The sequence below is a fragment of the Hemitrygon akajei genome, unplaced genomic scaffold (assembly GCF_048418815.1).
Source record: "Hemitrygon akajei unplaced genomic scaffold, sHemAka1.3 Scf000041, whole genome shotgun sequence".
NCBI classification, from domain to species: Eukaryota; Metazoa; Chordata; class Chondrichthyes; order Myliobatiformes; family Dasyatidae; genus Hemitrygon; species Hemitrygon akajei.
In genome coordinates, this window is record NW_027331927.1 from 9,376,397 (window position 1) to 9,399,762 (window position 23,366).

Sequence of the window (23,366 nt, forward strand, 5' to 3'; positions counted from 1 at the left end):
AGACGTCTGAGGTGTATATTACGACTGACAACATTTTGTCTTTTATTTTCAAGTTTGCACTTTATCCCGCGGTGATGCAGTTTGAACGGCATAAGTTATTGTTGTTGTTGTTGTTGTTGTTGTTGTTGTTGTTGTTGTTGTTGTTATTATTATTATTATTATTATTATTATTATTATTATTATTATTATTATCATCATCATCATCATCATCATCATCATCATCATCATCATCATCATCATCATCATCATCATCATCATCATCATCATCTTAGCCTAAACTGGTAAAACTTGAGGTACGGGCATAGCCAAGCGCATTCCTGATTGAATTGATAGGAAATTTCAGGCTATTCTCATGGTGTATAGTACTGTGTGTTTTTGAAGATTTACACAATTATTCCCGTTTGGGCCTAATTCATTAATACTATTGTGTAAAGCCTTTGGGATGATACCAGTTATCAATATTATGATAGGGATAATGAATACCCTGTTCGTGTTCCATAGTCTTTCATTTTCCCCTTTTAATTCGGCATATTTCTGGTGTTTTTCACTAATTCATTTCTGTAAGCTATGTGTGTTTGGAAAGGCTATATATAGTCAAAAAGTTGTTTTTACTTGTTTATCCTATAAAAGTACATCCGAACAGTTATCGTGGATTATCCTATCTGAAATAATGATCAGTCGCAATATGATATGAAGGACTCTAACTCTAAAAGCGGAGCAGGTTTGTACTTAGAGTAAGTTATGGTTTTTTTCATCAGTTGTAGTTTACGCAAGATTTCTGGGAATGTTGTCCACCACTTGATAGTGCTTGTGCAAGTAATGAGATTCAGTTAAACTATAGCAAGGTCCTGTAACGTGTTGGATTGCTTCTGGTTTCTCTTGTAATTTTCAGCATTTATCGCCTTGGACCTATTGGTCGTTTATTCTGTTTTATTGATAACTACATGTCTCAACAACCTTGTCCTGCATTGTTTCAATGATCTCTTCTGTTTCTGGGAAAAGGTCTCCAACTTTGAGCCAGGCGCTCGACACTTCCTTGTCGACACCTAGTCGGCTTAGTCATGTGGATGTCTTCCATGGGGAGCCAGACTCTTCCATTGGTTAACATTTTCTACTATTATGTTAGTTTCTTCATTTTTATGGGTGATGCTTTCATTTCCGTTCAGTGATGTGTACCCCTTATCAGAATTGCATATGCTTCTATGGAGTGCTGAATCCTCGTTGTGTTGATGAAAATATATCCTTAGAACTAATTGTGGATTTCAGAGAAGGCAAGATGAGGGAACACAACACACCAGTCCTCATCGAGGGATCTGATGTGGAAAGAGTGAGCAATTTCAAATTCCTGGCTGTCAATATCGCCAAGTGTCTAACCTGGACCAAATATATCCATGCAGCTGCAACGAAGGCACAACAGTGACTATATTGCATCAGGAGTTTCCAACATCACTCGAATATTTCTACAGGTGTAACTTGCAGATCATTGTAACTGGCTGCATCACCTTCTGGTTCATGGGGACTACTGTACAGGATCGGAGTAAGGCGCACACTCAACGATTCAGGAGCAACTTCTCCTCTGCCATCCAGTTTCTGAATGGACATTGACCCCATCGATAGTGACTCTTTTTTTATTTCTATTTTTGCACTACTTATTTAATTTAATATTTCATATAATCACACAGACATGCATAGCTATATATGCTCAACTTCCAAGCCTGAAGCCATTTTGCTGCTCAGGCAGCTCCACTGGACAGGACACGTGCCTCGCATGGAGAACTCATTACCGAAAGCAGTACTCTACGGAGAACTCTCCCAAGATAAGAGAGATGGTGGTGCCCCGCACAAGAGGTACAAGGACCAAATTAAACAGCAGCTCTCTCAGGCAAATATGGAGGTCAACGAGTGGCAGTGGCTGATCTACGGCAAAGACAAGAATTTTGAGGAACCCAGAAGAGCGGCTGCTGAAAAGAAGAGGAGATGCAAGAAGGATCCAACTACCCAAACGCCCGAATCCCAGCTACATCCGTGTCCTACTGCTCCCGGGTCTGTAGATCCAGAATTGGCACCTACAATCACCAACGATCATGCCGTCATCCAGTACCACACACACACACACACACACACACACACACACACACACACACACACACACACACACACACACACACACACACACACACACACACACACACACACACACACACACACACACACACACACACACACACACACAAACAAAAGGATTTAGGGTATGCTTCCTGGTCATTAATGCTTGGTGGAACCCCGGAATGTCCATGCCCTCAAATCCTTTTGTTCCCCGGATCTGGTGTACCTGGTGCTGCTGTGTAAACTTTCCTGGCTGCCGAGGGAGTTCCCGGCTGTTGTTATCACAGCTCTGTAATCACAACTTCCCCAGCTGTGTGTTATTATAACAGAGGGGGGATGTTTTCCACCAGAAACCGGTCAGGACTGCCCAAACCACAAAATTTGTATCAACAGTTCGGTTTGAACAGCACGTATTGCATGACTGACAGCTTACATTGCCGGTGATCAGCGGGAGCTCAAGAAATGCAGATCCGATCTGTGCAAAGTCATCCCGGACAGTGAAACGACAATACAGAGACAGGATTCAGGCACAACTCTCCACCAACAACATACACACCTTCTGGCAAGGCCTGCACACCATCGTGGACTTCAAAGCTAAGCACAGTGGTGCTGCCAACATCACCATCTCTCTCCCCGATGAGCTGAATCTGTTTTACACTTGGTTCGATATCGCCAACACTGAACCCCCGAGGAGAGCTGCCGATGCGACATGCACATTGGTCATCTCTGAGTCTGGAGTACGCAGGTGTTTCCAACGAGTGGACAGTCGCAAGGCTCGGGACCGGACGGCATCCCAGGCCGTGTGCTTGGGATTTGCACTGCACAACTGGCAGGTGTGCTTACAGATACTTTTAATCTCTCCCTCTCCAGGTTTAGAGTGTCCTCCTGCTTCAAATCATCCACCATTGTCCCTGTACCTAAAACAACTAAGGCAACATGTCTGAACGTCTGGTGTTCTGTCGCACTCACCTCAGTAATAAGCAAATGCTTTGAGAGGCTGGTCATGGACTACATCTGCAGCATGCTGTCACCCACACTGGACCCCCTACAATTCAACTACCGACACAACCGATCGACAGATGACACAATAGCCACTGCTCTGCACACTGTCTTTAAACATCTGGAGAAGAGGGATGCTTATGTCAGAATGCTGTTCTTGGACTAGAGTTGAGCATTCGACACCATCATTTCCCTCCAGGCTCGACATGAAACTCAGAGACCTCGGCCATGACCCTGCTTTGTGCAGCTGGATCGTGGAGTTCCTGTCATATCACCGGCAGGTCGTAAGAGGAGGCTCCCTCACCTCTGCCCCTCTGACACTCAACATAGGTGCTCCTCAGGGCTATATCCTAAGTTCCCTCCTTTACAATCTATATACCCATGACTGTGTTACCACCCACAGCTCCAATCTGCTAATTAAGTTTGCTGATGATACTACATTGATTGGCCAAATCTCAATTAATAGCGAGGTAGCCTACATAGAAGAAGTCATCACCCTGACACAGTGGTGTCAAGAAAACAACTTTCCCCTCAATGTCGCAAAAACAAAGGAGCTGGTTGCAATGTCGCAAAGACAAGAGGAATGGAGAGAGGATAACCCCCATTGACACCAATGGATCTGGGGTGGAGAGGGTGAACAGCTTTAAGTTCCTCGGCATTCACATCACTGAGGACCTCACGTGGTCTGTACACATCAGCTGTGTGGTGAAAAAAGGCACAACAGCTCCTCTTTCACCTCAGATGGTTGAGGAAGTTTGGTATAGGCCCCCAAATGCTAAAGATCTACTACAGGGACACAATTGAGAGCATCCTGACTGGCTGCATCATGCCCTGATATGGAAACTGTACCTTCCTTAATTGCAGGACTCTGCAGAGAGTGGTGCGGACAGCCCAGTGCGTCTCTAGATGTGAATTTCCTACTATTCAGGACGTTACAGACACGGGGTAAAAAGGGCCCAAAGGATCATTCTGGACCCAAGTCTCACAAAACACAAACTGTTCCATCTGCTACCATCTGGGAAACGGTACCGCAGCATAAAAGCCAGGACCAGCAGGCTCCGGGACAGCTTCTTCCACCAGGCCATCAGACTCATTAATTCAAACTGATACAATTCTACTTCTATAGTTGTATACATATATTATATTTGTGCTGCTGGCGCAGAAAAACACTTTTCACAACATATCTCCGTGATATTAACCCTGATCCTGAGAATTTTTTTCTTACTGTTGTGCCATTTGTTTTAGATCTGTTATTCATTATATTCATACTGTCCTCGTTCATATCAATCTAAGTGCGCACCAGTGCACATGGTGCACTAGAAATTGTTATTTAAGTTCTTAGTTTTCTTTGCAAATTTTCCAGATCCATTTCATACCAGAAGAATACGTCAATATGGGCATAGGGAGGGTTTAGTACCTTTGTTATATTTTTACTGTTCAGCTCTGTTTGGCAGATTTCCTTCAGCCTTGATATAAATTAACCTTTTCTTCAGGCTCGCAGTAAATTCAACGTTTCCTCGGCCTTGAAGTAAATTTTGTTGAAGGATTTTCCTTTATCAAACGATGACCTATTTTCTTTGCTTATTGATATTCTAAATATATGCTTCATATTCATCCATCAGTTGCCTTGAAACCTGATGCTCTGTTTGATATTCTACCGGCTCTATTGCACCTCTCTTTATGTTTCATGTTCTGTACTTTTCTAGTCTCAAGTTCATGCTTATATCTTTGGAAATTAGTTCTATTGTTTTAATTATTTGTTTTAGATTTACTGATGCAAGAGTAAATAATTTCAAATCATCAATGTACAGCTGTGTCAAGGTATAATTCATTTTTTAATCTGATTTGATACCAGAGGTTTGTCCATTTCTGTAAATTATGAGCGGGTTTAAAGCCACGCAAAACCATTGTGGGCTTCGTGAGTCACACTGAAAAATCCCTACATTTATTTTTATAACGGTGTTTGTTCCTTTGTGGTTGTTTATAGGGTGATTATTGGGCGCCAATGTTTTATTAGATGTTGTAGAAATTTCACAAGTATTGGATGAATCTTATATATATTTGGAACTTCTCTTAACCCTGCGAGGGAGGGAATCAAATGGTTTTTGATACAATATAACATTGAAAGATTTTTGCTTTCCTGAGGGTTGGATATAGAATTACATAATCTATTATCAGTTGTTCCTTAAATCCGTTCATACCCTAACGGTATTCTTTCTGCTCTTCTGTAAGTATTGTGGTTTTCTAAATGAGTGGTTATCATTTATGAGATACACGATGTTACAATTTTATATATAAAATTGCCTTATTATTGCCAGCCAGCAATAAAATAATAGGCGACCATTCAATAGTCTTATAAATGCAGAATTAAAGCTGGCGGTACGTACCTTCAGTTTTTTTAATATTTTCTGCTGCATGGGAGTATGAAAGGGAGAATGTTTTAGGGTTCATCAGCAAGGCTTTGGGTGGGGTTAGCGTCTGGCTAACTTGATTGAGTTCCTCCAGGAGGTGACAAACGTGATGGATGAAGTTACACATGGATATTGTCTACTTGGATATTAGTCGGGTGTTTGACAAGATCCCACATGGGAGGCTCATACAGGATATTAACATGCTTGGGAACTGTGGGGAATTGTCCCGGCTGGCGGGGACCCACATTGCAAGAAATTGCTTTCGCTGGTGTGTGGTGAATCTGAAATTATTGTCATAGGCAGCTGAGGAAGACAAGTCAATGGGTATACTAGAATGCAGGTCTATGTTCCTGATTCGGAAGAGCGTCAACATTTACAGAAGGCAGGATAATAGGGTTGAAAAGAATTGCGGAGTAAATTCGCAGAGCCGAATAGCTTAATTCTCTTCCTAATTCTGATGGTTTTAGGCAGCATCTGGAGATTTGTATTCATTTCCGATGGTCCAGCTCTGGGAAGGATTGGAGAGGGTGCAGAACAGGTTCATCAGGATGTTGCCTGGATTCTGTGGCATGTGAGACAAGCAGAGGTTTGATAGACTTGGTTTGTTTACTCTGGAGTTAGAATAGAGATCTGACTGAAGTTTATAAGATAAGGTCTAGGTAGAGAGCCTGCATTTTGCTTTCAACTTAGCTCATACTCATACCAGAGGGCATTTGGTTAAGGTGAGATGGGGTAAATTTACAGCATGTTTGGGTCGTTTTTTCACAGGGTGGTGGATGCCTGGAATTTACAGCTTGGGTCGTGTTGGAGGCAACTGTGTTAAAGATGCTCCAAGATATACCTGAATATGCAGGAAATGCGAGGTTATTGTCAATAACACGAGAGAGGATATCAAAGATTTGTTTTTCTTTCCCAGATATATAAAGAGTGGAAAAAAAGGGAGAGGGTTGATATCGGACCGCTGGAAAATGATATTGTAGATTTAGTAACGGGTGAGAAGGACATTCCAGACAACTCTGTGGAAGTCACTAGATAGATAGATAGATAGATAGATAGATAGATAGATAGATAGATAGATAGATAGATAGATAGATAGATAGATAGATAGATAGATAGATACATTAACACTAGCAGAATTCCAAAATGTAAAGGGCATCCGCGGACAGAATTGAGAGTAGCTGCAATTATGAAGGGGAAGGTTGCTTCTGTATCTGAAAGGTCTGAAGATAGAAAAGTCACCTGGACTGGGTCATACAGTGTATCAGGAGCCTGGGTGGGGTTCCCAGAGTATTAGAAACTGGAGTCAAGGGTTCAGCAGACCCAGCAGCTGGATTAACACATTAACAACTGGAATAGCAGGAAAAGTACATTTTAGAATATTCAGGCTGCAACAAGAGGTTATCTGAATTTTAACCTAAAACCATACACAAGCGAATGAGTGATGGTGAATTTTCATTCCCAGATTCTGCCAAGTCACAGTATAACATTTGAGATGCGGTTTGAACTGTGCATTCCATCACTCACCTATCAGATGAGAGGGCAACTCAGATAACCCTTGGGCAATGTCTATGTATTCCTGTGGATCAGGACCTGTTTAAGTCAAAATAATGTCCATGAAAACAGAGGTAAAATAACTAAAATGTTTATTTCAATATGTCTTTGTGTTCAGTGCGTGTTTTTAACATACCGAGTTCCTGTATTTCCCTCAGTATTCTGTCCAACTTCGGTAACTCAGTCCTCCACGTCACAAAGGATTCCCACATCGCCCTCCGGGCCTGGGAGCCTTTGCCCATCACCAAACTGAGGAAGAGTCTGGAACTCTCTGTCCGGTTTCCCTTCTCTGTCAGCTCAGTGACTTTCTACAAAAGGAAACAATGAATTTATTGTGGAGCAGACAGACAGACATGGAGAATGTGCAGGAAGATATCTGTTCATGATCCCGGTAGCTTCAGAACAGATGCAATCACTGGGCTGCTGCCTCATCCTCCCTGGGTTCAGTCATTAACAGAGAAACAGTAACTGAAGGAAATTCTAAATCAATATTGTGTAAGAATAAGGATTTACTGACACCCTGCGGTAGATGCAACGTGATTAATTTACTTGTCCGTCAATGTGCAACATTACATCAAAAAGGTGTGACAACAAGAACGGAAGAGAGGGGAGAGCGAGAGAGCAAAAAAAAAGTGGATGGTGGGCATCATTGAATCGTGGCTGAAAGAAGATCATATTTGGGTGCTTACTTCCAAGGATAAATATTTAATCGAAAGGATAAGCAGGTGGGTGAAAGGGTTGGGTTGACTCTGTTGTCATTAAAAATGAAAGGTCTTGAGAAACAAGTGATATCTGATTGAACGCTGTAGATGTTAAGTAACTGCATACGAAAAATGACCCTGATGGAAATTATATACAAGCCCCTTAACAATAACCAGGATGTGGGCTACAAATTCCAGTGGGAAAGAGAAGAGGCATGTAAAAAGGTCAATGTTAAAATAGTCAATGGGGAATTTCAATATACAGGTAGCTTTGGAAAATCAGGTCATTGCTGAATCCCATATGAGGGAATTTATAGAATGCCTTTGAGATGGTTTTTTGAGAGATGCTTATGGTTGATCCCACTACAAGAAAGGTGGATCTGAATCCTGTGCTGCGTATTGCACCAGGTTTGATTAGGGAGCTTAAGGAAAATAAACCCTTAAGAGGCAGTGATCATCAAATAACAGAACTCACACTGCAGTTTGAGAGGGAGAAGGTAAAGTTAGATGTACCTGTATTACTGTGGAATAAAGGAATTACAGAGGCACGAGAGAGGAACTGGGCAAAAATAAATTCAAAAATGACTAACAGGGACCATAGCTGAGCAGGAATGGCTGAAGCTTCTCGGAGCAATTCAGAAGGCGCAGAACAAATGATCACAAAGATGAAGAATTATTCTAAAGGGAGGATGATCAGCCGTGGCTGACGAGGTAGTCAAAGCAGCACAAAAGCAAAGCGGAGGGCTCAGAATATTACAAAATGTAGAAAAAAGCTGGAGGACTGGGATGTTTATACAAACCAACAGAAGACCATTAAAAAGCCGTAAGTAGAAAAAGTATGAAAAATGAAGGTAGGCTAGCGAATAATGTAAAATAGCTTAACAAAACAAAGGTCTGTCCGATATATGAAGAGGGAAAGAGAGGAAAGTGGATATTGGGCTGCTGGAAAATAACAGTGGAGAGGTACTCTCAGGGGACAAGGAAATGGCGGAGGGTATTAGTCAGTATATTGCGTCAGTCTTCACTGTAAAAATCACTAGAACGTGCCAGGTATTTGAGAATGTCAGGTGGCAGGAGTGAGTGTATTTGCAATTATTAAGGAGAAGGCGCTCGGGAAGCTGAAAGTTCTGAAGATAGATGAGTCCAGACCAACTGCACCCGATTGCTTCTGAAAGAGGAGGCTGAAGATATTGTGGAGACGTTAGTAATGATCGCTCAAGAATCAATAGATTTTGGAATGGTTCCGGAGGACCCACCACTTTAAATTATAGGCCATTTAGTCTGATCAGCGTTTGGGAAGATGTCAGCAGTCGATAACTGAGGATAAGGTTTCGGGGTATTTGGACGCACATGATAAAAAAAAAGGCCAAAGTCCATGGAAGGGATCTTGCCTGATAGAATTTTTTGAGAGAACAGCATGCTGGGTCCACAACAGAGAGTCAGAGCAAGTTGTTTACTTGGACATCCCAAGGACCTTTGACCAGGTGTCCCACATGACGCCATTTCACAAGACCAGGGCCGACAGTAGGACAAGGAAGATACTAGCATGGATAGAGGATCCATGTTTTTCTCCAGACAGATTTTGCTGAATGTCAGGAAGCACAGAACGGGAACAAATAGGGCTTTTTCTTGTTGGATGTTGGTGATCAGTGGTGTTCTGCAGTGGTTGGTTTTGGGACAGTTTCTTTTTCCGTTATGTCAATGATTTGAAGGCTATATAGCCAAGATTGTGTGCGTTATGAAGATATAGTGAGAAGAGGAAGCGTTGAGGAAGCAAGGATTTCAAGGGAGGACATAGACCGATGAATAAAAGGACACATCAGTGGCATCTGGCATGTAGTATAGGGAGGTACATGGCCATACACTTTGGCAGAAATAATGAAGGCATAGACTGTTTTTTAAACTGGGGGGAAATTCAGAAATCAGAGTTGTAAAGAGTCTCTGGAGACCAAGTGCAGGATTCTTTGCAGTCTGAGTCGGAGTTAGGAAAGGCAAAAACAATGTTAGCATTCATTTCGAGAGGATTGGAATATAAGAACAAGCACTGGCTAGACCGCACTTGCATAATGTGAACGGTTTTAGTCCCCTGATCAGAGAAAATATGTGATGGCATTGTGGAAAGTCCAGAGAGGAATCTAAACTAACAGACCAGTGATATTAAACCTGATTTTGATGAGAATGATTCCTGGATGCGCCTGTACTGGCTGGAGTGTGGAAGGATGAGGGGAATCTAATTGTAACCTGTGGAATATCGAAAGGCATTGAGAAGACGTGGAGATGATGCTTCAAAGTGGGGGAGTCTACAACCAGACGGAACAGCCTCGGAATAGAGGGACGTCCATTTAGAACAGAGATGAGGAGATTCTTTAGCCGAGGAGTAGTGAATCTGTCGAGTTGGTTGGCACTAACTGCTGCGGAGACCAGGTCATTTATTATATTTAAAACAGAGGTTGGTTCCTTCTTGATTAATCAGGTCAGCAAGTTTCACTGGGAGAAGGCAGGAGAATGGAGTTGAGAGGGATAGTAAATCACCCATGATGTAATGGCGGAATAGGATCGATGGGCCTAATGGCCTATTTGTGTTCCGATGCTTTATGCTATTATGATGTGTAATGACAACAGAACATTAAGTAATGTCAGTGCGGCCGTCTTATAATGGAGATCGTTACTGCCTGGCACTCGTGCTGTAAAATGGTGATCACTTCCTGAATGCAGGCATGGGCTTCCTCATTTACTGAGGAATTATGAATTAAACATTCAACCGTCTTCAAGCAACATCTCTCTCTCTCTCTCTCTCTCTCTCTCTCTCTCTCTCTCTCTCTCTGGCTATCCGTCCCATAGGGTGATGATGGTTCCTTTCAGTCAGTTAGTGGGGTGGTACCCCACTCCTCAGAAAGGAACCGTGTGCGTGAGTGGATTTTAGGTGAGTAGGGCGTCGCACCGGTCCAGATCCACCCTCTCGACATCCCCTCCCGGATCCAGCAGCCAGGTTGGGTCCAGGACGGCTGGGGGAAGTTCTGTTGCAGTCAATGGCCAGACTAAGCTCGATGCAAGGGATGCCCCTTCCGCTCTTCTTTGCTAGATGGCCGTTGACCCTACCAGAGGGGTCATCCGCCCTTTGACAGGTCTTGTTTTTCGTCCTGCAGGGTGTCTAGCCACCCTCCTCACCAGGCCAGTCTGGTGGGGGAGCTGGTTTAGTCACCGACCATCCAACCATGCGACAGGTAGTACTGGGTTACATGGTACCGGTAGCACTCAGACGAGTGCTCTGACCAGAACATACACCGATGATGGAATTAAGGTAATCGAGGATGCAACTGAACATGGATGGGCTTAGGACATTGCTCTGAAAAATAAGAGGAATGTTGTCCCGGGTTTGAATGATTGATCTCCCAGAACAGTTACCAGTAAGGAATTGGAAAGGTTTGCCATAACACGAATATTGGACAACAATTATGGAATAAATCAGCATAATTCCCTGATGGTCCACTGCACTGTAAAATAATCCCTCAGTTTCACTGCTACCAGGTCTGATGAGTTACAGTTGTGAAAGAGATTTAACAAGAGATTTAAGAGAACGATGAGTCAGCTGACGGAGAGGAAGTGCAGCAGCTAACGGACTGGTGCAGAGCCAACAACCTGTCCCTGAAGGTGAACAGAACAAAAGAGATGGTTGTTGACTTTAGGAGGGCACAGAGCGACCACTCCTCGCTGAACATCGACGGCTCCTCGGTAGAGATCGTTAAGAGCACCAGATTTCTTGGGGTTCACCTGGCCGAGAATCTCACCTGGTCCCTCCAGCTCCATAGCAAAGAAAGCCCAGCAGCGAATCTACTTTCTGCGAAGGCTGAGGGAATTCCATCTCCCACCTCCCATCCTCATCACATTCTGCAGGCGTTGTATTGACAGCATCCTGAGCAGCTGCATCACTGCCTGGTTCGGAAATTGCACCATCTCGGATCGCAAGACCCTGCAGCGGATAGTGTCTCTCTTCCCGCCATTACGGACCTTTACACTACATGATGCATCAGTAAAGCAAACAGCATTATAAAGGACCCCACGCACCCCTCATACAATCTCTTCTCTCTCCTGACGTCTGGGAAAAGGCACCGAAGCATTCGGGCTCTCATGACCAGACTATGTCACCGTTTCTTCCCCCAAGCCATCAGACTCCTCAGTACCCAGAGCCTGGACTGACACCAACTTACTCTACTGTGCCTGTTGTCTGTTTATTATTTATTGTACTGGTTTGCACTGTTTTGTGCACTTTATGCTGTCCTGGGTAGGTCTGTAGTCTAGTGTAGTTTTTTTTTCTGTGTTGTTTTTTACGTAGTTCAATGTAATTTTTGTACTGTTTTATGTGGCACCATGGTCCTGAAAAAAGATGTCTCGTTTTTACAGTGTACTGTACCAGCAGCTATGGTCGAAATGACAAAACAAAGTGACTTGACTTGACTTAATGGTTTTCCAGTGAAGCCGATGTCTTCAGGTGATGATTTTATAGATGGACATACATATTTTCAAATTACTTCTCTTACCTTTGGGTAATGCCTGTCTGATTCATTACAGACAGCGCCAATGAATCCCAACGAGAACAGAGTCACTCACGGGTATAACACACTTGATTTTCTAATACCACTCATGGCTGAGTAGGTCAGTTATAGGACAAGACAATCACTGTTTGTGAACTCCAAGGAGAGGGACCTGAAATGGTGTGTCCCTGTCTCTCATTAGTTAGATATTCAGCAAGTTATCAGATTTCTATTTCATTTTGCCCCTTCTCTTTCAGGACAACCTGTTGACCTTCTTCCCTTTTAGGACAACCTGTTGATTTCTGAGATCATGAGATATCAGCCAGTCAGCAGGTTTATGTTTTGTGCTTTCTTCTTCCCTTTTAGGTCAAAATATTGACTTTTGTGGTTATGAGATAGCAGCTTTGTGCGTGATCTTTCACGCCTAACATATCATAGAGATTTTCGAGGAAGTTGCCAGGAAATTTGCTGTGGCCAAGGTTGTGGACATTGTCTACATGGACTTCAGCACGGTATTTGACAAGTTCCCTCATAGCAGGTCGGTCAAGAAGTTTCAGTTGCTCAGCATCTGAGATGACGTAGTAAACTGAATTAGACACTGGCTTTTTGGAGGAATACAGAGCGTGACTATAGACTGTTGCATTTCTGATTGGCGCCTGTAGCTCATGCAGTGTCACGGGGATCGGTGCCGTGCTTGTTGTTGTTTGTCATCTATATCAATGATCTGGATGAAATTATGGTTAACAGAATCAGCAAATTTGCGGATGACACCAACATTGGGAAGGTACAGTGGACAAAGAGGAAGACTACAAGAGCTTACAGTGAGATCTAGACAAAATGAAGAATGGGGTTAAAGGGGGCAGATGCAATATAATACAGACAAATTGCACTTTGGAAGGACCAAGCAGGATAGATATTACACAGCGACCGGTACGGCACTGAAAAGTGTGGTAGAACAGAGTGATCTGGGAATAAAGGTCCATAAGTCATTGAAAGTGACGGCAAATGTGCTCAAGTTGCTGATCTGAAAGAAAGTTTCTTAGCATATTAACCTTCGTAAATGAAAATATTGTGTACAGTAGATGGGATATGATGTTGAATAAGAGGTTGCTGAGGCCTAATTTGGATATTATGTGCAGTTCTGCTCACCTACCTACAGGGCAGATCGAAATAAGTTTGAAAGAGTACACACACAAAAAAAAAACAAGGATGTTCTCGGAATTAGAAGAAAAGAGTGACCGGGTTAGGACTTTATTCATTGGAACGTGGGAGATTGAGGGGTGATTTCAGAGAAGTTTACACAATTACAACGAGAAGGACAACGAGATCTAGATCTAGGTGCTCTTGTACATCAGTCAACGAAAGCAAGCATGCAGGTACAACAGGCAGTGAAGAAAGCTAATGGCACGCTGGCCTTTATAACAGGTGGAATTGAGTATAGGAGTAAAGTGGTCCTTCTGCAGCTGTACAGGGTCCTGGTGAGACCACACCTGGAGTATTGTGTGCAGTTTTGGTCTCCAAATTTGAGGAAGGACATTCTTGCTATTGAGGGAGTGCAGCGTAGGTTCACAAGGTTAATTCCCGGAATGGCGGGACTGTCATATGTTGAAAGATTGGAGCGACTGAGCTTGTATACACTGGAATTTAGAAGGATGAGAAGGGATCTGATTGAAACATATAAGATTATTAAGGGATTGGACACGCTGGAGGCAGGAAGCATGTTCCCGCTTATGGGTGAGTCCAGAACTAGAGGCCACAGTTTAAGAATAAGGGGTAGGTCATTTAGAACTGAGATGCGGAAAACCTTTTTCACCCAGAGAGTGGTGGATATGTGGAATGCTCTGTACCAGAAGGCAGTGGAGGCCAAGTCTCTGGATGCATTCAAGAGAGAGTTAGATAGAGCTCTTATAGATAGCGGGCTCAAGGGATATGGGGAGAGGGCAGGAACGGGGTTCTGATTGTGTATACTCAGCCATGATCACAGTGAATGGCGGTGCTGGCTAGAATGGCCGAATAGCCTACTCCTGCACCTATTGTCTATTGTCGATACATGAGGTACAGGCAGGATAAATGCAGCAACATTTTCTACTGAAGTAAAGAGGTACTACAACAAGAGGTTATCAGTAAAGGGTGAAAGGTGAAAAGTTCAGGGGGTACAAAGGTGTAACTTGTTGACTCAGAGGGTGCTAAGAGTGTGAAACTAGCTAGCAGCGCAGGCAGTACAAGCGGTTAAGAGAAGTCTGGATAGATCCATGAATGATAAGGGTATAGAGCACCAGGGCCCGGTGAAGGTTGATGGGAATATGTAGTTAAGTATTCCAGCATGGAAATAGATTGTCCAACAGGCCTGATTCTGTGCTGTACTTTTTTAGGACTATGACAGATCAGCCACACATTGTTTGGGAACTCATGGAGCCAAGACCAGATGCGGTTAGCAGGTTTCCCTCTGTCATGTACGGCAGTGAAGCCGGTTGTCTCAGTTTACAATCTGACAGTTCAATATTCATCCTGGATTAATGAGATGTGATGAATCTGCCCAACGGTTCAGACAAGATTTGAAATTGGTTTCAGACTCAATGCCTGTTCAAGGTCCAGATACGCAGCCACTGCTCTGATATCACACTGATAAATGCAGCATGTGTGAGAGAAAAGAAGCTGAGGCTGAACCTATAGTTCCCAGTGCTCCCCAATTTAACAGCTGAAACCAGATCTGCTGGAGACAAGTCAGAGATCAAAGTCTCCATTCCCATGTAGAACGCCAAGAACGTAAAGATTAATTTTGGTCACCATACACGATACAGTTCTGTGACAATACACACACTACACTCACCTCATTCTCTTCTCTACTGAAATGTCCCTCGTTTGTCAACATCCAACCGAGTCTTTCAACCTTTTCTTCAATTGCTTGTTGGAGTCTGTCCCTGTAGAACTTTGTCAGTTGGTACAGTCGATACTCCTCCCCCTCTGCCAGGAGGTCAGAGATTGTGAACTCTGTATCTGGGAATATAAAAAGGAAAATACAGGTTTGAACTCAGATATCCCTCGTCTCCACCGCTCTCACCCAACTCAACAAAAAAAAACATGACTTGAACCTGCTCGCAGATACAAAAATGGATTAATTCTCCATCTCCAAAACTGACCTTAAAATCGAACCAACAATGTTCTAGCCATTACTTTAATAAAGGACCATATTTAATGCAAACCTGTCCATCCCCCATGCGGCCCACTCACCTATTTCAATTTCGGGTTGGCAATAAATGCTGGGACTGTCGGTAATATTCCCTTCCCAGAGATACTCTCTCCATCCTGGCGAACACATTTCCCTTAATGCACATCGTGGAAATACTCTCTTATCTGGACAACTGCATGTCCTCCAATGCACATCCTGGAAATCCTCAGAGCAGGTAGTACATTTCATGTAGTGGGATAACGGCTGCCCCACTACACCACATGTACCTCACCCACACATTCCCCCTCTCTCTGACCAACCCTCCAACAAGGAATCGCATTTACCGTCCTCCCTGCCACATTCTGCAAACACATCACTCTCATATTTCACTCACCTGCTCCTTGTTGGGGACTTGACAATTCCGTGTTTAATGAGCTTCCGAGCTGACAGGCAGTCGCCTCACTTGTGCTGGTTCCAGGGTCCGGATCAGTGTCTCTGACGTCACTGTCTCTGGTCTGACAGGCAGTCTCCTCACTTGTGCTGGTTCCAGGGTCCTGATCGGTGTCTCTGACGTCACTGTCTCTGGGCTGACAGGCAGTCGCCTCACTTGTGCCGGTTCCAGGGTCCTGATCGGTGTCTCTGGGCTGAATTTTCTCCACTTCCTCTGCGGCCGTACTGCATTCTGGGATATTGCTCTCAATCTGACCCTGTTTTGGTACATTGCTTCCCTTGTCCCGATCATCTTCCCTCGATGATCCGCCTGGTAAAATCCTCTTCAGTACTTTTCCTACTCGTTTCGATTTCCTACCTGAAATAAATGATGAATTGCAGGTTAAACGATTATGATTTAGATCTGAGCAAAACTGATTCAGACTGCAATTTAGCTGTGACTCTGGCTGACCAGATTTGGAGTGGGACTGTGCTGGGTAATGTGAACCGTACATCCTGTTTGGTGACCATCCTGATAAGACGGTGACTGGACATATTCACTCCCATTAAAATAACAGGATAGACACAGTAATGCTAATCACTTAATTTACAGCAGTTGAATGATGACCATGGGATCTTAATGCAACGGTGTCCAGTGATACTGGGAAATGAAATAAAGATATGACGTCAAACTTACCGGCCTGTAATTTCTCGGATTACTTTTAGATACTTTTTTAAACAATGGAACAACATGAGCTATCCTTCAATCCACACCCGTAGATACCGACATTTTAAATTTATCTGCCAGGGTCCCTGCAATTTCAACACTAGTCTCGTTCAAGCTCCGAAGGAATACCCTGTCAGGTCCTGGGGACTTATCTACTCTGATTTTCCTCAAGATAGAAAGCACCTCCTCCTCTTCAATCTGTATAGGTTCCATGACCTCACTACTTGTTTGCCTTATTCCCGTTCACTCCATGCCAGTTTCGTTTGTAAATAGAGATGCAAAAAACATGTTTAAGATCTCCCCATTTCTTTTGGTTCCATACATAGCCGACCACTCTGAACTTCAAGAGGAACAATTTTATCCCTTACTATCCTTTTGCTCTTAACATACCTGTAGAAACTCTTTGGATTAACCTTCACCTTGACTGCCAAAGCAACCTCTTGTCTTCTTTTAGCCCTCCTGATTTCTTTCTTAAGTATTTTTGTGCAGTTTTTATACTCCTCAAGCATCTTATTTCCTCCATGTTGTCATACATGTCATACATCTCTCTCTTCTTCTTTATCATAGTTCCAATATCCCTTGAGAACCAAGGTCACACCCTTGCCAGAGAACAACCTGTCCCAATCCAAGGTGTTTAGACCCTTTCTCATTTCTTCAAATTTGGCCTTTTTCCAGTTTAGAACCTCAACCCGATGACCACATCTAACTTTATCCACAATCAAGTTGAAACTAATGGTGTTATGATCACTGGAACCAAAGTGTTCCCCTACACACATTTCCGACACCTGTCCTAACTCATTTCCTATTAGGAGATCTAATATTGCACCCTCCCTAGTTGGTACATCTATATATTGATTTAGAAAACTTTCCTGAACACATTTTACAAACTCTAACCCATCTAGACCTTTAACAGCGTGGGAGTCCCAATCAAAGTGTGGAAAATTAAAATCCCCTACAATGACAACTTTCTGTCTCCTGCAGTTGTCTGTTATCTCTCCGCAGATTTACACCTCCAATTCTCGCTGAATATTGGGTGGTCTATAATACAACCCCATTAATGTGGTAATACTTTTCCTGTTTCTCAGCTGCAACCATATGGCCTCGGTAGACAAGCCCTCGAATCTGTCCTGCCTGAGCACTGCTGTAACATTTTCCCTGACTAGCAATGCTACTTCCCCACCCTTCATTCCTGTGCCCCATACCACGTTTGAAATATTGGAACTCTGGAACATTAAGCTGCCAGTCCTGCCCCTCCTGCAGCCAAGTTTCACTAATGGCTATAATGTCGTAATTCCACGTGTCAATCCAGGCCCTCAGCTCGTCAGCGTTCGCCACAATACTCCTTGCATTGAAATAGACACACCTCATAAGATTATTACCACCATCAAAGAGCCATTCTGATTTTGCATGAACTTTTAACATTATTTATTTTCACCCCCGCTCCACTATCTGCTCTGGAGCTCTGGTTCTATAGAATGGACTTGATTAAGCTGGAAGGAGTTTAGTGGAGAATGACCAGTGCGTCACTGGACTAGGATGTTGGGTTTTCTATTATATGGTTCGTCTGGGACCATTTGCCCTGGATAATTGGATCTTGAAGGGTGACCTTACACATATACTTAAACATAATCAGGGGCCTAGATAGGGTAGATGGTCATAGTCTTTTTTCCCGGGGTAGAGGAGTCTAAGACTCGAGGGCAGAAATTTAAAATGGACCGAAGGGGCATTCGTTTATGTGGCGGGTGATGGGTATAAATTACATGCAGCCAGAAGAGGCAGTTAACACAAATAAATTTACAAAGTTCAGAGGATGTGGGCAGGGAAAAGGATAGAAGTCTATAAGGGAAATTTGGGAAAAGCTGTGGGAAAATGGAGCAAGCACAAAAGACATTTGGATCAGCATGAACTAGCTAGGCCGAAGGACCTGTGTCCAGGCTGTTATGTCTGTTTTATTCCCCCCGGAATCAGAGTTGAGCACAATCACAGTGCCTACTGGGGACTGAGACATTTGGTCATTGGCTATACCGGGTTTTCCATCAGAGATCCTGGGAATTTTAAATCCAGGTAGCAGGCCAACTTAATAGGGAAATATTGAGAACTCACATTCACCATTTGTACACAGCGCAGACATGGATTCGGGTATTAAAATACTGAAGCAAACCACATATTTATCCAGAATGAAATGTCATCTGATCTTCAACCATTCCCAATGCTGCCAATGTTCTCGGCTTGGCTACAGAGAACAGATTTCGGAAACTCCCCTCATCTCCTTTCCACAGCAGCCAAGAAAACCAGGAGGGAGTTGATAGCTGCCGTTCCAAATCCTGAAATGCTCGTTTATCACACATCTCTGAATTCCTGGAAATGCTCCTACCATCTGGTTCTGAATTTTATAAATGAAAGTTGGAGATATCTTACACATCAGGGCCTGTCTCGAGGTGAAACAGAAGCTGACCCAGGACTTTTACATAGCCCACAAGCCCGCTGTTGCATTCCTGTGTTTCACTCACAGCCATCTGATCAAGGAGTACCTGCTCCTTTCACTCAGGTGAAGCTTTGAAGCTCACTCAGGTGAGTGGAGTGATTCGACCATTACCGGTGTCAGGTCCCTGAGCAGGAACTGTTACATTGATCAATTACTTCAAGGCCGCTTTACCAGTGGGATCAATGATACTGCTTGATGAAAGTTTTCTGTGCCCAGTTAGCATCTGTGTAAGTTTGTTCATCTGTACTAGTGTGTGCCAACAGGACAGAAGTTCAGTTAGAATGATCCCAGTGATCATACCTTTGTCCATTCTGTATCTGACTGACGATTGTTGATTGCCGTCGTCTTGTTTACACTTTGGTCCCGGAGCAGGAAAGCTCCACCTACTGGTGATACCCTGAATTACAAACAAGCAGACAGTGAGTCAGAGAGAATACGATTACAGTATTTGCAAATAACAGTATCGCCATCCCCTGTATCAGAGCATCCGTTGGCTTAGGGACAAAACATTTCCTGTTAACATGAACTCCCACACCATGTCTGTGTCTGTCCAGTGCATCTACTGATAGAGTTACAGAGTAACAGAGCACAGATAGAGACCTTTCAGCCCAATGAGACAATGCTGACTACAGTGCTCACCGAGATGGTCCCAATTTCCTGTGATGGGCCCATTTCCCTACTGGCCTCTTCACTCCATCTACACATCCCAACTGCTTCTGGAATTATACAATTGGGTCTGCCTCATCCACTTCCTCTGGCAATTCCCTCCACATAATCACCACCTCTACATGAAACCGTTGTTGCTCGCGTTGGTTTTTCAATCGATTTACCACTCCTCTGCCCATTTAGATCCCCTATAAGCTACGATAATCTTCACCGCGAACACCATCCACTAATTTTGTGCCATCAGCGAACTTACTGGTCAAGCCTTGTACCTCCACATCCAAATGTTTGTAGGATAGTAACTGTTCTGGAACCTGGCGTTGCGTGTCCTCAGGCACCTGTAATTTCTACCTGATGGCAGCAGCGAGAAAAGTGCATTGCATGGGCGGTGAGGATCTTTCATGATGGATGCTGCTTTTCTACGGCAACATTTCATGTAGATAAGCTCAATATTTGGGAGACTTTTACCCGTGACATACTGGACCAAATCCAGTACATTTTGAAGGATTTTCTTCTCAAAAGCATTGGTGTTCCCCGACCAGTCCGTAATGCAGCCAATCAGCAGACTTTCCACCACACATCTACAGCGGTTTGCCAACGTTTTTGATGACATACCGAATCTCCACATACTCCTGAGGAAGGAGAGGCACTGTCGTACTGTCTTCGCAATTATATTTATATGAAAGGTCCAGGACAGGACCTCTGAGAGTGAGACCCAAGGATTTAACGTTACTGACCCCCTCCAACTCGGATTCTCCAATGAGTACTGGCTCAAGGACCGCGGGCTTCCCTCTCCTGAATTCTACAATCAGTTTTTTGGTCGTATTGATATTGAGTGAGAGGTTGTTGCTATTACACCACTCAGCCAAGTTTTCAGTCTCCCTCCTGTATTCTGATTCAACACCCCTTTTGATAGAGTCCACAACAGAGGTATCATCAGCAAACTTATATATGGTGGTGGAGCTGTATTTAGCCGCACAGTCACAGGTGTAAAGCGAGGAGAGCAGGGGGCTAAGTACACTTCCCTGTGGTGCTCCTGTGCTGATGGAGATTGTGGAGGAGATGTTTTTGCCAATCTGAACTGCGTGAGGTCTACAAGTGAGGAAATCCAGGATCCAATTGCACAAGGATGTATTGAGGTCAGGTCTTGTAGATTGCTGAATAGTTTTGCGGGGATGGTGTTTTAAAAGGTACTCTGATAATTGTTACTTTGAACTTACTCAACTTCCCTAATGAGGCAAATGACATCGAGCTGCAGCTCCAGTTCCTTAACTCATTCTCTGCGGAGTTGCTGCTTGGTGCACCTGGTGCAGATGTGGTTATCTGGGAGGCTGGAGATCTCCCAGAATTTCAGTAATTTCTCTTTTTTTTATTTTAAACAATTCACAAACATCAACTGATTTCACAATGCTTGTGATGTCCTGAACAGATTTTCCTGAAATGCAATGCCCATATTCACTAGTTTTCTCTTCATTCCGATACATCAATGTTCACAACATCCATCCCCAATACCTCCGCACCTCACTGTCAATCTGTTACATCTCCTGCTGAGGTCACTTGTCTCTTCACTGAGGGGCAGTGATCAGAGACTTAAAGAAAAAAACAGGCAGCTCTCCTTCTTGGGCTGTTACTGAACAGTGGCTCACCAAAGATAACCGAAAAAGCAAATAACAAAGCTTTACATCATGTACTGTGAGTTTAATTATGAGCAAGAGTAATGCGGCAACATTCTATAATAGTGAAATTGAAGCTGTATTGGCTCCTTTTACCCTGCGTCATGCTGCATTTAATTCAGCCTGTGCTGGTGATGTTCCCCCAGTTCACTGCCCCAGAGGCGAGGGTCCTCTCCCAATCCCGACTCCGCAGACAAACCCAACACAGAATGGAAAGGAAACTGCCGCCCATCCAGGAACAGTGAGCATGCGCAATGACTGTTGCACCATCAGTGCGGGGCTGAAATGAAACCTACAGATGCTGCAGATCTGCGGTAAAATGAGAGGGGGACACAGGGTCCTGTGACTGGTGGAGTGTCTCCCGTGACAATAAACCGGATCCTTATTTTAATTATGTGGAAATATCAGATAGACTGGAAATTCGGGAGGGAGGTTTAATTGAAGTGTACACATTTTTGAGTAGCTCAGAAAATAGAAAAGACTAAATTCTCACACAAATGGGTAATATACCCGGAAACACTGGCTGCATTTCGGCCGGTTGGAAGAGTGGAATGGAGTCAGGAGAAATATATTCCCCACCTGCAACGGAAGGTCGTGACAGATGTAGATCTCACTGCCTTGTCCAAACGGGCGAAAGATGGGTGTGGTCCCAGCATCACAGCCTCATCCCCACCCCTCCCGAGGAGCAGAATAACAGGGGCTGAGCGTTAGCTCATCCAAGGCGGTTTGGGGTGCAGGTCCCACAACCCGGACTGACCCCGGCAGGTTCCGTCCAGGAAGCGGGGCGAAGGCCGCCAGTTCGATTGAGATAACGGGTCTCACTGCCCAGCATCAGACCTCCTCACTCGGGACTGGTCTCAATACTCACCGATGGGAAAGTTATGTCTTCACCCCGCAGTCAGTGATCCAACCCCCGGCTCCCCGCCCAGGGGACTTTTTCCGACCCCGAAACCTATTCAACAAAGAATGGAATGGAAAACACCGCCCATCCGGGAATGCGAGCATGCGCATTATGATCAATGCGTCATCAGAGGGGAGGACTGTCCAGGGTGATCAGCTTTGGGATGGAGTGGCTGCATCCAGTGCAGAGTCGTGTTGCTTAGGATTTTCATAAACAACAGTTTTATTGATGTTAGCTGGAATTGGCAGCAGGGAAACCACATATTGCATCAGGTAACAGAACACCTCCCGTACACAGTCTTATCTCCTGGGAAACTAAACACTTTCACAATGTCGACCTTAGGTATCCCTTCCTCTAAAAGCGACTGAATCATGCAGATCGCTGATCACTGAGAGCAATTATGGTTTGATGGCCATTAAAGTTCGCCCTGGGTGGTTTGGATGGAGTTGATGTGGAGTTCGGGGTGTCACAGTGAAAGAACCGGACAGCCAAACGCTCTGACCTAGTGACCTCCAGCCACGGATGGTGCCGCGGTGAACCTCCTGCAAAGCGCAGGCACGGTGCCGACTCCAGCTGACGCCGGCGGGACTCCTGTACGAGCGGCGGTGAGGAAGGGGCTGATCTCTGCTTTGAGTAAATAGAGGGTGAGTTGCGGTGGGAAATGTCCGGTTTCGAGCTCTGCCGGAAAGCCAGAGGCTCCGGGCTCTCCAGTCTTTCAGTCCCGGTTTTGCGCCTGAGCCGGGATTGTGGGATCAGTTAGATGCGGGTCCCCTTGCTGGGAGGGTGGACCTGCGTGAAGAGGTTCTGTCTGTGTGTGCGGATGTGGGCTGAATGCTGGGAAGGATTTGGAGCGATTGGCACAGTAGAGGGAGGGTAGGATATTGAGCGTTATCGGACGCAGTTTTTGGACGTGAAGGACGGACATGGGGCAAATTAAGTGGTAAACTAGGGAGGATCTGATCCATTGGATCTGACAGGATATGTCAGGAAGCAACAATTTTCTCTTCATATTAATTAAT

The 23,366-nt window shown here is 44.2% G+C and overlaps 1 protein-coding gene across 1 annotated transcript in view; it reads right to left on the reverse strand.

The window, feature by feature from the left end:
• Window positions 1-23,366, reverse strand: part of LOC140720325 (NACHT, LRR and PYD domains-containing protein 3-like) — a 510,894-nt gene that overhangs the window by 484,291 nt on the left and 3,237 nt on the right. Inside the window, exons 2-4 of the mRNA XM_073035188.1 lie at window positions 19,411-19,507; window positions 15,864-16,277; window positions 15,131-15,297 (exon numbers count right to left, since the gene is read on the reverse strand). Coding sequence (XP_072891289.1) covers window positions 15,131-15,297; window positions 15,864-16,277; window positions 19,411-19,420 — 591 coding nt within the window. The 5' untranslated portion in view covers window positions 19,421-19,507. The remainder of the gene's footprint in view (window positions 1-15,130; window positions 15,298-15,863; window positions 16,278-19,410; window positions 19,508-23,366) is intronic.